Below are 14,059 nucleotides of genomic sequence, written 5' to 3'. Positions count from 1 at the left end.
ACTTATGATTGGCGTCAGTTATTATAACGTAAAAAGTAAAAAAAAAAAAAAGTGTCGTCGTTAAACCGGAAGTAAATACAAACCTCCTTAGTGCATTTCCTGTGACGTTAGGCTAGCTTCCGATGCTACACGCGGGAAACAGACGAAGCTGACTGCTCGTCACGTTGATAGTAAGACCTGAGTTTTCAAGTTATTGTTTAAAAATCCAGTTCGGAATGTGTGTAATTAAACACTGTGTGTGTATTAAACCCCTACGCTCTTTAATTTATGCAACTTGGCGTACAGATTTATCTCTCAACATGACTTGATGTCTTTACACCGGCCTAGTTCGACGGAGCGCTCGATTTTGTTGTAAGCTGATGTTGAGCGGGGCGGTGCTGTAGAGTGTCGTGTCTTAACGCTGTTGAACGTACTAATTGGTCGGGAATAGCGCAGTAGTGTTTGATTAAAGAAGCCTACCTGGTCTAGAAGAAGTTAGCCTAGCATTTGTCTTTGTAGAATCTCAATCATCCAGGTCGAGATAAATCAAAAAGAGCAAAAAAGAATCTGCTGGTCTTGCTTTGGGTTGCTTGAAGACGTTTCTGCTTTCATCCATTCTTCTGATTGGTACAGTTCAGATACTTAAACTCCTGTTTTAGCAGAAAACAACAAACGACCTGAAACAAGTCCAGTCAATCTTTCGTCCTCTTTTTGCTCTTTTTGATTAGCTTGGCTTCTGTTGCTACATTCATGTCAAAGATAATGTTAACTATTATATGCGATTCATAGAAGAAAAGAATGATTTGTCGTAAATATATTGGATGCTACTAATAGTTTGCAATGTAAACTATGAGCAAAGTTGTTTCTGCTGTGGACTTTTAATTTTGGGAGCGTGGTACCGAGCATCGATCGAGGTGCACAAATAAAAACTTTTATTAGTTTGTAGCGTGAAGTCAGCACATAATGGTGAATCTTCACAATTTTTATATTACTGTACATTGTAATTTCTGGAATGTATTTTCAGTGGTTCAAGCTAAGCTCATGCCCCGATTTGAAAATACAGTTTGAAGTTCTTTCATAAATATTATGTAGATATGTCTCTGTGTGATTTTGTCAGATACTGAATTATTGTTCCATGTTTGCAGAGCATCGGTCACGCCCGTATCTGAGATGGGAGACACATTGGAGTTCAACGAGATCTACCAGGAGATCAAAGGGTCCTGGGTCAGTATTCCCACAAACCACATCTACTTCTAAGGTGGTGTGTACAGAGTAACCAGACTGTGAAATAGTATGGATGTATCAAAGTCTTGATTGAGAAATTATCAGAAAAGGGGCAAACTGGCGAAACAGAAGAAGACGGAAAAGTTACGACAGTTTATGATCCAACAAAGTTTGCATATGTCAGATCACAACATGATGTCGCTCTGAGCGAACTATCTTGCGATTGGTGAGGAACCTAAAGAAAACACTGATAAATGTCCGGAGCGTTGGAGAAAGTCCGAAGGAGATCAGTTGGTACGAAGTGCTGGTGGCCAATGAGCCAAGTTTCATTTCCACATTGTTTGAGTTGGTGGTGATCAGGGATTCCCTCGTGTGTCTTCAGTGTGCAGCCCAGGTCAGCTCAGAAGTTACCCCACACAGTGAGGCCTTAACCTATCTGACTGTTACTTTACTCAGGTTTTGTTTACAGAAACAGTCTATAAAGGACCAGGACCACATTAAAATTTTAATAATGAGGAAATTTAAGCCAATGACCACTTTAAAAATATCTTAATATTTGATAGTTAATCAGTTTAATTAGTCAGCTGCTCTTTGCACATTTAAATGTAGGAGATTTTAACCAGAATTTTAACCAAAGTCTTGTGTGTGTGTGTGTGTGTGTGTGTGTGTGTGTGTGTGTGTTTCTCCACTTGATGCTTTTGTTCCTGCAGAATGATGGGCGGTTACGTTTCAGCAAGCAAAATGTGGTTTATAAAAGCAGCAAGACGGGGAAGGTGGACAGCATACCAGCTGGCGAGCTCAACCTGGCTCAGTGGAGACGAGTGTGTTTGGGTCACGGCATCAAGCTGGGCACCAGCACAGGACTCATCTACAAATATGACGGCTTCAGAGACACGGTGAACGCCACATCAGCAGTCTATGAAATCTGATCAGGCTCAATATTTTGTCTTTTCATTTTGTAAAGCCACAACAGACACAACATCCATTTCAAAGGAATAATTCAAATCTCAGAAGAGAGTTAGACCCACAGCTCTAAGCACGGTGTGCTCAGAGCTGTTTATCAGAGGCGATGTAACCAAAACTATTTGACCACTGATAAATAACTTCCAGCTCTTGTCAGATATTTTACTTTACTTTTTCATGTTGTGAAAAAACAGCCACCACTTGATAGTGTGTTGCCATCAGAAGTATGTGAATGAATCAGCTCTTCTCTCCAAAGCTCCTAATGGGATTAATGAGAGAAAGCAGTGCTCGCATGTGTGTTCCATAAACAATGTAATCACCGACTCATGTGAGTCAGTGTTTATATCAATCCAACGAAACTATTTGGCTCAGCAGTGAGACAGGATTTTGGTCGTGTTTGTTTTTGATCACCCATTTTTTTTCTTCTTCCCCCTTTGCTCTGAGTGTATGGGGAATGTCAGCGTGCAAGTAAAAAGCCGGGATGGAGGAACAGGTATAACCCCCAGCCTGTGACCGCGAGCGGCAGTCACGGTGTCTCCTGGGGTTAATCAGCATATTTTTTGGAGATGGATCCTCTCATCCCAGAGCGTAGGGCGTGATTTCATTGTTTATTATCCCACAGCCTGTGTCTGTAATCGGGAGCTGGCTGGAGGTTTTGCCGCTGGCAGCAGCGTTGATGCATCTGTGCCTCTGAAGTATCCGAGACATTGGAGCTCTGCCAGAAGGGCTGTTGTGTAGCTGAGCTGCACTGGTCTGCTGGCATAGGAGTGGTTGGAGAACCTTGAACACAACTTGTGTTCATGTCACCTGCATGTGCAGTTTGTCTTTAGCCTAATCTTACATGTATGCAGAGGATGTTGTGGTTTTATCATGGTGATCGTTCTGGGTGTTGAGAGTGGAACGATTCTCCCAATCCAAATTTGGATTATTATTTAAATTGACAGTTTTAATGTTGTGTGTGTGTGTGTGTGTGTGTGTGACATTCAATTTCATGGACAAAAACAAATTAGTCAGGGTAATTACAGTCGTAATTTAGAGTTTTTTGCTCTTAATAAAAATCTAGCTGGAGTGATTATGACTAGTTGGACGGAGCATCAGATCATTTTTATTGGTATATCAGAGAAATAGAATAGTCACGTATCCAAAGTTAACTTGAAACGGTCTGTTGAATTAATTATCTTTATGTGAGTTTTCCCTATAAAAGCTTAATTTGAACATTAAATTGATTTTAGACTGTACTTCATTCAGCTAAAGGCTTTTCTACAGCTGTTTTATTTTAAGTTTAACAAGGGTTGCGTGTTGCCAAGTACAAAAAAAAAACTTTTTTCCTTTATGAAATCATGTGAAAAAAATAATACAAATATATTTTTCTGGAGTCTTTGTGTAACAACAGATCCATTAAATCTGTTAAATTAGGAAATTCCTGAAGAGCGTTTATCATTTTATGTTGTTGGTGTTTGCAGGGAGCCTCAAACTGAACACACGATGTAGGTTTTCTTAAAAAATCCACACCTCTAATGAATGAGACACTGAAGGTTGTTTGGAGAGCCTGCTTAAAAAATGAAGTCATAAAAGACAAGACAGGGTGGCCACGTTAGGTTAAACTGTGTGTGTGTGTTGAGTTGTGGGGGGTCTGTGTTTATTGTAATAAAATCAGCTGAGCAACAACAAATCTGCCCAAACTGTAATGAGTAGGAACACGAACGCGGGCCTGATGAGGACACGGCATGAACACACATGTTCACACTTTATCACAAACAGGCCACACAAACTCTTGTTTTTTTTTATGCGTCCACACATCTGCTCACACATGCGCTCTCATTTAAACGACACCTTAATCCAGGCGAGCGAGACTGATGAACCTCAGCGCACACATGCGCCGACACACACCGACTCTCTGGGCTCTAATTGGCTGTAATAACCTTATGGACAGGCAGATATCCAGGTGCGTAAACTTTGTTTCCCACAGAGTCTCATTCTACACACGCCACAATCACTACCACATGTGTGTGTGTTACTAGGAGCATGTGTGGGTTTGTGTGTGATTGACCGTGTGTTTGTCGCTGTGTGTGTGAATGTGTGTCCTTTCCCGTTGTAAGCAGGCCTGCAGGATAAATAAACAGGCTGATTGTCAGCGGCAGCGTGAAGGGGAGCGGACGGAGAGGATGGATGGATTACGTTCACCTCCGGTGTTCCCCAGAGGCCTCAGCGGCAGGCGCGGGAATAATTGCGTAGTGATTAATTACCCTTCCATCCCCTCGGTCTTTTTCGCGTGTGTTTTTCTAAGATTTGAACCATGCAGTGCCAGTGTGTGTTACTGCCTTGCTAACCTGAAGCTTTTTTCTCTGTTTCCCCGTTGCTTTTTCATCACTTCCTCTCTTGTCAACTTGCATTTCTGCTTTGCCTCATGCCTCCTCGCCTCTCTGTCTGCCCTTTTGCCTTTCATCTGTCAGGATTTCGAGAAGATCTCAGAGTTTTTCAAGGCGAACTACAAAGTGGAGCTGACGGAGAAGGATATGTGTGTGAAGGGATGGAACTGGGGAACAGCCAAGTTCTCTGGTGATGAACATACTTCAAACAAAATGTGCACAAATTTATTAAACAATTTCAGATTAAATCATCAATTTCAAGTATTCAAGTATAAAATTAGCCTGAAGCATCAGTGTCAAGATATTGAATTTAATAGCTTGGATGACAAACAGAACTTTAGCTTCATTTGTTAAAATAAGAATGGAGGTGTGTTCCAATGCTTTCAGTGCTGCCTGATCAGTAAACATTGTTGTATTCTGGTTTGATTGGATCTTTCATTGGTCCTGAACTTTATTTTAATAACAGTCTTACTGACTTAGTGACAGCAGCAATCAACGTCTTCGAGCTTTATAAAAATAGCTATAATTTTGAGGAACACTACATGTACTAACATAATTTTAGGATAAACAGATTTTATTAAAAGGGTGCAAAGTGAAAGAAATGGGACGTGCCTTTTTTGGAAAAACCCAGACAAAGTAGAGCAACAGACAGCCTTTGATAGAGAAGAAATATTCTGAACAAATATTTCAAATAGATGGCCATATTTTACCCATCAAGTTGTCACACACCTCCTATGTTTAGTATGTTTTGCACATGAAGAGTAGGATGGAAATTATCCACAGCTTCAATAACACAATGTTAATAGTTTAAATAATAGTACAGTACACAACATTAGTTAAGAAAAGGCATGTTGGTTAGTTTTATGAAGAGATTTCAAAGCAAAACATCCGCTAACGTTCGTGTTTTTTCCCCCTTCAGGACCACTGCTGTCATTTGATGTAAATGATAACACAGCGTTTGAGGTCCCGCTGTCCAACGTGTCCCAGTGCGCCACCGGGAAAAACGAAGTCACTCTTGAGTTTCACCAGAACGACGACACAGAAGTCTCCCTCATGGAGGTTCGCTTTTACGTCCCGCCTAGCCAGTCCGATGAACGACAAGACCCCGTCGAGGTAAGGAGGGGTGGTCTGCTTCCTCTTCTGTGCATGGTTTTGTTTCTTTTCTAAAAATTGTTGTGATGATTCTAAAGATGTGTTTTCCTGCAGGCGTTCGCTCAGAGTGTGTTGTCTAAAGCCGACGTTATCCAGGCCACAGGAGACGCTGTGTGTATCTTCAAAGAACTTCAATGTCTCACACCCAGGGGAAGGTAGAGGATCAGTAAAAGTCAGAGTTTGTGACTAATGAGTGTAGTGTTGTGAGTGCCTCAGAGGCCAGTTTAATTACAGAGCTGTTATTTACACCATTGATTCGTAGTTAAGCAACTAAAGTGTGTTTTTTCATGTGCCCTTCCTTAGGTACGACATCCGTATCTACCCGACTTTCCTTCACCTTCATGGTAAAACCTTCGACTACAAGATTCCTTACACCACTGTCCTCCGTCTGTTCCTGCTTCCACACAAGGATCAGAGGCAGATGTTCTTTGTGGTAAATAGTGGAGCCATTTCTGCAGTTTGAAACTTTTTTTTTTTTTTTTTCATAGGCCACATTAGCCTTTTCTTTTTCTTTTGTCATTTCTCATGTTCCTTCTAACTTTTATTCTCATTTTCATTATTTTCTCCATAGATCAGTCTGGATCCTCCCATCAAGCAGGGTCAGACTCGTTATCACTTCCTCATTCTGCTCTTCTCAAAGGAAGAGGACATCAACCTCACTCTCAATATGAGCGAGTGAGTATCTGAAGCCATTGGGTTTCATGATATAATGATGACGGCCAAGTGCATTATATGCAAGTCACATTATTAATGCAAGACCTCACTTATAGTCGAATAGTTGTAACTAAAGTCACATTCACATTTACACAGGTCTCAACTGCATCACAGCTTGATGGTGTCTCTCACTTGTAAATCGCTTTGGATTAAAACGACTACTAGAAGACTTCATGTAAATGTTCATGTGTCCACTAGAGGGAAACAGAGAGCCGCAGGAGCAATCCTAATGTTTCTAATGATCATTTACTGTACTTCATCAAACATCCTTTGCCTTATTTCTACAGACAACAGAAAGCCGCTTTTTATTTCACCATCAGTGTTCCTGTTTTTTTTCTGACAGGGATGACGTGGAGCGTCGTTTTGAGGGCAAACTTAGTAAAAATATGTCAGGGTCCCTGTACGAGATGGTCAGCAGAGTGATGAAGGCTCTGGTCAACCGCAAGATCACTGTTCCTGGAAACTTCCAGGGGTGAGCAGCTTTCCAAGCACTTCCTGTAAGGTTGAGTAGCTGCTGTTAAACTGACCTTGTTCCCCCACAGCCACTCGGGGGCTCAGTGCATCACCTGCTCCTACAAGGCGTCCTCAGGCCTCCTCTACCCTCTGGAGAGAGGCTTCATCTATGTCCACAAGCCCCCTGTGCATCTGCGCTTTGAGGAGATCTCCTGTGTGAACTTTGCTCGAGGCACCACGACAACCCGATCCTTTGACTTTGAGATTGAGACCAAACAGGGAAATCAGTACACGTTCAGCAGCATTGAGAGGTGAGGGCAGACACGTTCACAGGGATTAACACACTCCTGCCAGTCCTTGAATATTTGTTCACACACTTTTCTTCCATTGTAAAGCATTGTGGCAGTGCCTCCTTGATAAATTCAGATTCATTGAATCATCTATTGTTCCAATAAATTAAGTAATGTTGGAATGTAATAGAGAATAGATATGAGGTCATCATCAAAATCTTTGCCAACTAATCAAAAGATAATGTAGTCCAGGCTCAATAAGTTATGCTGTTTTTAATATATACAAATTTAACCTAAGTAGCATAGAATGAGAACAGAAATATCACGTATTGTCATGATGGATTATTTAGATAATATCATCTCAGCTCTGAACCAACTGACTCCATCTGTCTCCCTCTAGAGAAGAGTACGGCAAACTGTTCGACTTTGTCAACGCCAAGAAGCTCAACATCAAGAACAGAGGATTCAAAGAGGTAACGCATTCGTCCTTCAAACACTCGTCCATCAGCAGAGAATGAAGACAGTAGACATTTCCGTTTGTCAGCCCTCCAGCCAGATATTGATGCTTGTTGCCCTTCTCCTGTGTGTCTGTCCATGTACCCCTGTAGAAGAAGGTGGGTATGGGTCAAGGGCATCGTGTGTGGATTACAGGCTGATGGTTTTGGTGTGGAGTGACTTGGTTGTTGTTTCTTTGCATGGTGTGCTAATGGCGTGAGTGTGTGTGTGCGTGTGTGTGTGTGCGTGCGTGTGTTTTACAGAGGTTGGGTTTGAAATCTAATTTTGTTTGGATTATATTTAGTTTTCATAACTAATCATGGGACATGTGAGTGGAACAGTTGTGTTATCAACGACTGAGTGTGTCTGTCAGCTTGCCTCATGCTGACTAATGTGTGACCTACTGGCTTCTCTCTACTTTAACACTGGACACGGCTTACATGGGTTGTGCTAACGGTCTGCTGGGGCAATTCACTCAACAACATTGAACAAATTTATTATTAATATTCAATTAAGTCTTTCACCCGTGTGCGTGCGTGCGTTCGTGCGTTCATCAGCTGTCCCTCTCTCCTGTGATCTAACCACAAAGTTAATTCCCTCAGAAGGAGCATGCAGAATGGCATTGATGATGCAAGTGCTAACAGTGAGCCAGGAATCAGCTCCACATTCAGTCGGTCTTCCAGAAGCCACTAGCTCTGAGGATCAGAAATTCAATACGCTCAGAAAATTCAGCTGAAGACGTCCAGGGTTGAAGCATCGTGATCCTGGAGGATGAGATGCTTATATCATAAAAGAATATTGTGTCTGTCGTTTATGAGAAAAGTGCATAAAACAAGGAGCTGCTCCTCAAACTTAATCCAGGTCAAAGGTCAATGAAATGTGATGTCATATCGCCCCTACTTCCTGTTATGTACGGGTTCCTGCTCTCTGACAACACAGTTCAAGCACTTTCTCGGCTCACGCGCTACCAGCAGTTGATCGGGTCATCCTGAGTGGGTTAATGAAAATGAATGGGCTCGCTCTCCATTTCCTGTGTTTCAACAAGCACCTCTCTGTTCTGCTGCTCTCCGTCCCGTGACGGCTCCAGATAATGGTGTGTGGGGATGCTGAAGACGACATGGGGTGGGAGAAACGCTTGGCTTTTTAGATAATGCTACAATACAGCCAGCCGTTAGACGACTCCCAAGTGTTGAACTTCACACATAGATGCAGCGTGGAGTTAATCTGCACTGCATTAAAATGAAGGTCAAACAATTTCAACTGAAATTACTGATTGATGATTGACTTTGAGATCAAAGACAGACATTTTATATCATAAAGAGGATTTTTACCTGATTGTTAGTCACTGGTCTCTTTTGGCTTTGCTGTATTGTGTATTGTGGATTGTGGATGGGTTGTTTTCGTTGTTGTTGTTTTTTGTTTGTTTTTTAACCATGCAGTTTACTTTTAGGGCATGAAGGGTAAAATTGATGAGTACAGTGACTCAGATGACGACCAGCACGATGCCTACCTGGAGAGGATGAAGGCTGAAGGCAAAATCAGAGAGGAGGGAAATGACAGCGACGAATCAGATGCTGAGAGCGGTAAGAAACTGTGGAAGATGAAAAGGAAGGCAATCCATGTCAATGAATTTGAAGATCAGTTTTGTTTAAATGAGGTCTCATCTCTCCTGGTTCCACCTTAGATGAGTCCTTCAACCCTGGAGAAGAAGACGATGACATTGCAGAGGAGTGAGTGACTTTTTGAAGTTAACTTTTTGTTCATCTTCAGTTTATTTTCATTTAAGAATAAAAGTTTTCTTTCCTGTCTACCGGCTGCTTTCATCCAACTGACGTAATGCCCAATTTCCCGTTCTACATCTCTATCTCCATCTCTTGAATCAGGTACGACAGTAACGCCTCTGCAAGTGACAGCAGTGAAGATGGAGATGACAGTGAAGATGAAGGCGCAAAGAAGAAGAAGAAGGCCAAGAAAGCCAAAGTCGTGAAGGAGAAAAAAGAACGGAAACCACGCAAAGAGGTTAGAGAGCATTTTGGACAAGCAGAAAATAGGACTTTAAAAAAAATTCTATTCACACACACACACACACACACACACTCCCAAGAAGGACACCCCCACTGTCTAAACCACATGGGAGCCAAATGTGGCCCGCCACATCATTTTATGTGGCCCCGCAAGAGCATAAAAGGTTAGATTGCTTAAAAATATACAGGTCAAAAGTGTGCTTTGACCAAAATCTAAATTTCCCATATTGCAGTAATAAAGTTCATCTTAACATTTACAAAAATGTTTGAACAAAGTTAATGTCCTAACTTGTTATTTTTCATTACAGTAATCCATTGTTACTCGCGGTTAATGCGTTCTAAGAACCACCCGTGAAAAACAATTTTATTATTCATGGTGATTTGAACGTTTATGAACCCTCCCCATACCGATATTAAAACACCTTATATCTGTATTACCTCTTCCCACACTTTTATCGACTGTTCAAAGTGTTTTGAGTCCCTGTGTTCCGGGACTCACGGATATTGTCAGCATGCGCGTATCACATGACTACCTACTAAAAATTTGCGATGTAGTGAAGCCGTGCATTTTGAAGCGCGAGTAAGCGAAGGATAACTATTTGTTTGAATAGTTTGATCCTTGATTGATGGAGTTTCATAACCTGACAAATTTAAAGGATTTATGTTACAACAGAGCAACAAGCAAACTTATTTTTTCTATGCTTGTAACTTGAATAAGTTATGAATAACTCGTGGCTCAGTGGTAGAGCAGGTCGTCCAATGTTCCAAGACCGGTGGTTTGATTCCCGCTCCCGCCCATAAACACCTGGAGCGTGAGCTGACAGTGGGAGGTGTCAGCTCACCTCTGGAGCACTGCTGAGGCACCCCTGAGCAAGGCAGCGTCCCCCTCACAAGCTGCTCATTTGGGTCACACTAAGAAGGAGCTGCCTGCCACTTTACCTCCCACTGCCTGCTTATAGGCCCCTGTGTGTGGTTGTGTGTATTACAGCGGCCGTACTCACTAATATAAATATGCCTGTGTGTGATTGCACATTCTAGCATGTTAGTCATTCTTACTTTCCCTTCGGAGATCATAGCAGTATATAAAATAAGAAATTTTTAAATTTAACATTAAGGAGGAGTTACGTTTATTTAACATTTTTTTACATTTATTTTACATCTCATTGAGTTACATTTATTTACATTAATAAGTTACATCTGGCCCTTTGAGGACTGCCATTACGCTGATTCAGCCCTCGGTGAAAATGAGTTTGACACCCCTGGTCTAAACTAGACAGTTACACAGGTTTAACCCGTCAACTTCTCAATGTTCTTATATTTCCTGTCTTTGAGTAGAAGAAACAGAAGGACACCGGTGGCCCCAAGAGGCCTATGAGTGCCTACATGCTGTGGCTGAACTCCAGCCGCGAGCGAATCAAATCAGAGAACCCAGGCATCTCCATCACCGAGATATCAAAGAAGGCCGGAGAGATGTGGAGACAGCTGGGCAAAGACGAGAAGGAGGTGAGAAAGTGCTTAATTTTTTTCTCCTCTGTGGTCACAGTTCCAGGTATTTAACTGGAATTATTAGTTTATATTTTGTCATTGCATTCATAGTTTTCCTTAGCTATAGGTTTTATTAGTTTTGGATAAAACATATTTGGATGTGATTTGATATTGGATCAAAATAATGAAACAAACTTGACATTTTGAATAAAAACAAACCAAAATGTCAGTAATTTAATAAAATATATTAAGGAGCCAAAGTGAGAGAAAAATGAGAATGCAATCTGTGAAACACTGTTTGTCTTCTGAGATATCATGGAAAGACTTGATTTTTTTTTTCTGCAATCCAGAAACGGGAAGTTCTAAGGTTTATCCTCATTATGAGGATGTTTATATGCAAATATTTGGTGAGCCTTGGCGACCACAACCTACATTTGAATGGTGGGAGACACCACTAACAGGAACGTAGGCTACGGACAGGCTGTCATCATCAACGGGCAGCCTGGACTCTACTCCCATATTGTGACAATATGTGCCTGTATTAATAAGTCTACATGTATTTAATTATTGAAAGAATTTAAAGAATGAAAATGTAATTTCATCACATCTGTGCCAGGTTCACCAAAGATGTTGTATAATATTAGTTTCACATTGTTTTAACTTTTTGTGTTACTTTTTGTTCTGTTTACTTTTTCTGTAGAGTCAACTTTTTCTCTTTTTCTGTCTCATTCTTCTTTTCTTCAGGAGTGGGAAACAAAGGCAGGAGAGGCCAAACGGGAGTATGATAAAGCAAAGAGGGAGTACAAAGAGAGCGGTGGAGGATCTTCCTCTGCTTCCAAGAAGTAAGTCTTGCAAAACAGAAACTATATTGATATTTCTTTGTCCTGCTACAGCCAGTTTTAAACGTACACACCTATCTTTACCCCTCACCTCAAACTTATTAGGGACAGTAAAAAGTCTGGAGGTAAGAAGGAGGAAAAGAAGAGGAAGTCTGCAGGGGGAAATAAAGATAAAGAACGAGGAGGCGGCAGTGACAGCTTCAAGAGTCGAGAGTTCATCGAGTCCAGTGAGGAGAGTTCGTCGGACTCTGACCGCAAGAGCAAGTCCAAGAGGAAGAAGGTAAAGCCAGGAATGATAAACACAGTCGTCAGATGGATCGCCACAAAATCCATAATAACATCTGTTCTCGTCATCGCTTCCTGTCATAAATCAGTTTTCTCCTCAAGTAAAAGTTATGTATGTTGAACCATGAACCATCGATAAAATTATAGTTTAAAATGATAGTTTATTTTTTTTAATTTCTCTAAATGTCCAGATAACTAATAGATCTTTGAAAGTCAGTTAAGGTAGAGCTGATATCCTGTGGAACTTTATTCAGAATTTTAAAAAACATCACATTATGTATTAAACACTGTTTTCTCCCTCATTTCTTATTTTTTCAAGGAGGAATCAGATGAGGAGGAAGAGGCCATGTCCACTCCTGAGGAAGAGTCTGACTAAACACACAAGCGTACCCGTCATACACACAATCCAAGGACTAAAGATTTCTCCTCTATGTTGGGACCTCACATAAACTGATGGACAGGACAACAGATATGATTTGGGGGTTTTTTTTTTCCTTTTCATGTTTTGTATTATGAGTACAAATGCATCCTGTGTCAACTGAAGGCTCAAGTGGTATTTGATATTTGAGTGGGTTTCCATAGCAACACTTCTTGTGAGAAGGTGTTATACTCTTAGACCATTTTTCCCAGAATTCTTAGTCTTTTGTTCCATTTCACCAAAGGCGAGGGTTACAATAGTTTTATAGCGACGAGGATTGTAGCAGTTACTAGTTGTGAACACATTTTGCAATTAAAAACCTCATTTGAGTGTTGTTGTGTATTTGAATATGTCATCTTTACTGGCTTAAATAAATGATTTTTAATAAATGTTATTTGATGATTATAATGATATACCTGCTAAATAAAACTGTAATGACATTGTTGGATGGGGGAACTCACCACTGTACTGGCGAAGGAATTTTTCTCATCATATAAAAGATTCATTAGGGCCAGGTAGGGGGGGGTTCAGGGGCCTGCTGAGGGTCAGCAGTGACTCATCACCTGAATATCCACAACGTCAAAGAGATGGAACAAACACTACTACACTTCTGCCTGTTGTCAGTAACACTGAAACAACCTTAAAATAGTTTTAGTTTACTGGATATTGTAAAAATTGTTGGGACAAGTGATCCAGAATGCAATAAACTCTTGACCCCAGAATCTAGGGCTTTGATCTACCCTGACAAAATTTTATTATAGTCCATCAAGACCATTTGAAGATTTTAAATAAAAACGTACTTTGTTAACCAAAGTAACAAGAAGACCTTTTGTCATCCTCTAGACTATTAAAGGACTCCTTTCCAACTGCATGCAGCAGCTCAGGCAGATTCCTGCACACAGTGGGTGAAGATCACTGGGTTCTTATCCACAGTAGTGCTGCACATCTGACCCACTTAACCAGGCAGGGTGGTTTGGGAGTGTGTGTCATCAAAGAGGTTAGATGGTGACACCGGTGAAGGTCTGAGAGACGGTGGTTTCAGACAAGAGGCCAGGGCCTCAGTAAACGGTGGTTTGTAAAAGGGCTGGTACATTTAGGGCCTATATGGTGGTTTCTAAGAGCCAAACTTGCCGGATGTGTGATTCACATCAACTCGGACTGGGTTTTGTTTTTGTGATGATAAGGTACTCTTGTTCCTGCAGAAGGCTGACCAGAAGTCCTGATATTGACCCATAGTGATTATTATCATTTGTATCTTATAAACTTAAATCTTGTTTGAATGATTTTTGCTCACTGATCTTGTGTTTTCCTGTAACTTTTTCTGCTTTTTATTAAGTTGTGCTTGTGACTCTAAGGCATGAGTTTTAAA

The 14,059-nt window shown here is 41.0% G+C and overlaps 1 protein-coding gene across 1 annotated transcript; it reads left to right on the top strand.

The window, feature by feature from the left end:
* The first annotated feature begins 104 nt into the window (after window positions 1-104).
* Window positions 105-13,431, top strand: ssrp1a (structure specific recognition protein 1a). Its single transcript, XM_068326343.1, has 18 exons — window positions 105-170; window positions 1,125-1,203; window positions 1,914-2,099; window positions 4,620-4,725; window positions 5,455-5,648; window positions 5,742-5,842; window positions 5,991-6,120; window positions 6,259-6,362; window positions 6,745-6,873; window positions 6,944-7,165; window positions 7,545-7,617; window positions 9,090-9,222; window positions 9,324-9,369; window positions 9,523-9,658; window positions 10,999-11,166; window positions 11,893-11,990; window positions 12,093-12,267; window positions 12,592-13,431. The coding sequence occupies exons 2-18, from the start codon at window positions 1,150-1,152 to the stop codon at window positions 12,646-12,648; spliced, it is 2,112 nt and encodes a 703-aa protein (XP_068182444.1). The 5' UTR covers window positions 105-170; window positions 1,125-1,149; the 3' UTR covers window positions 12,649-13,431.
* The last annotated feature ends 628 nt before the right edge of the window (window positions 13,432-14,059 follow it).

Source organism: Antennarius striatus, chromosome 10 (assembly GCF_040054535.1).
Source record: "Antennarius striatus isolate MH-2024 chromosome 10, ASM4005453v1, whole genome shotgun sequence".
Classification (NCBI taxonomy): Eukaryota; Metazoa; Chordata; class Actinopteri; order Lophiiformes; family Antennariidae; genus Antennarius; species Antennarius striatus.
The sequence above is the reverse complement of the archived record's forward strand: the minus strand, read 5'-3'. Positions and strand labels throughout refer to the sequence as shown.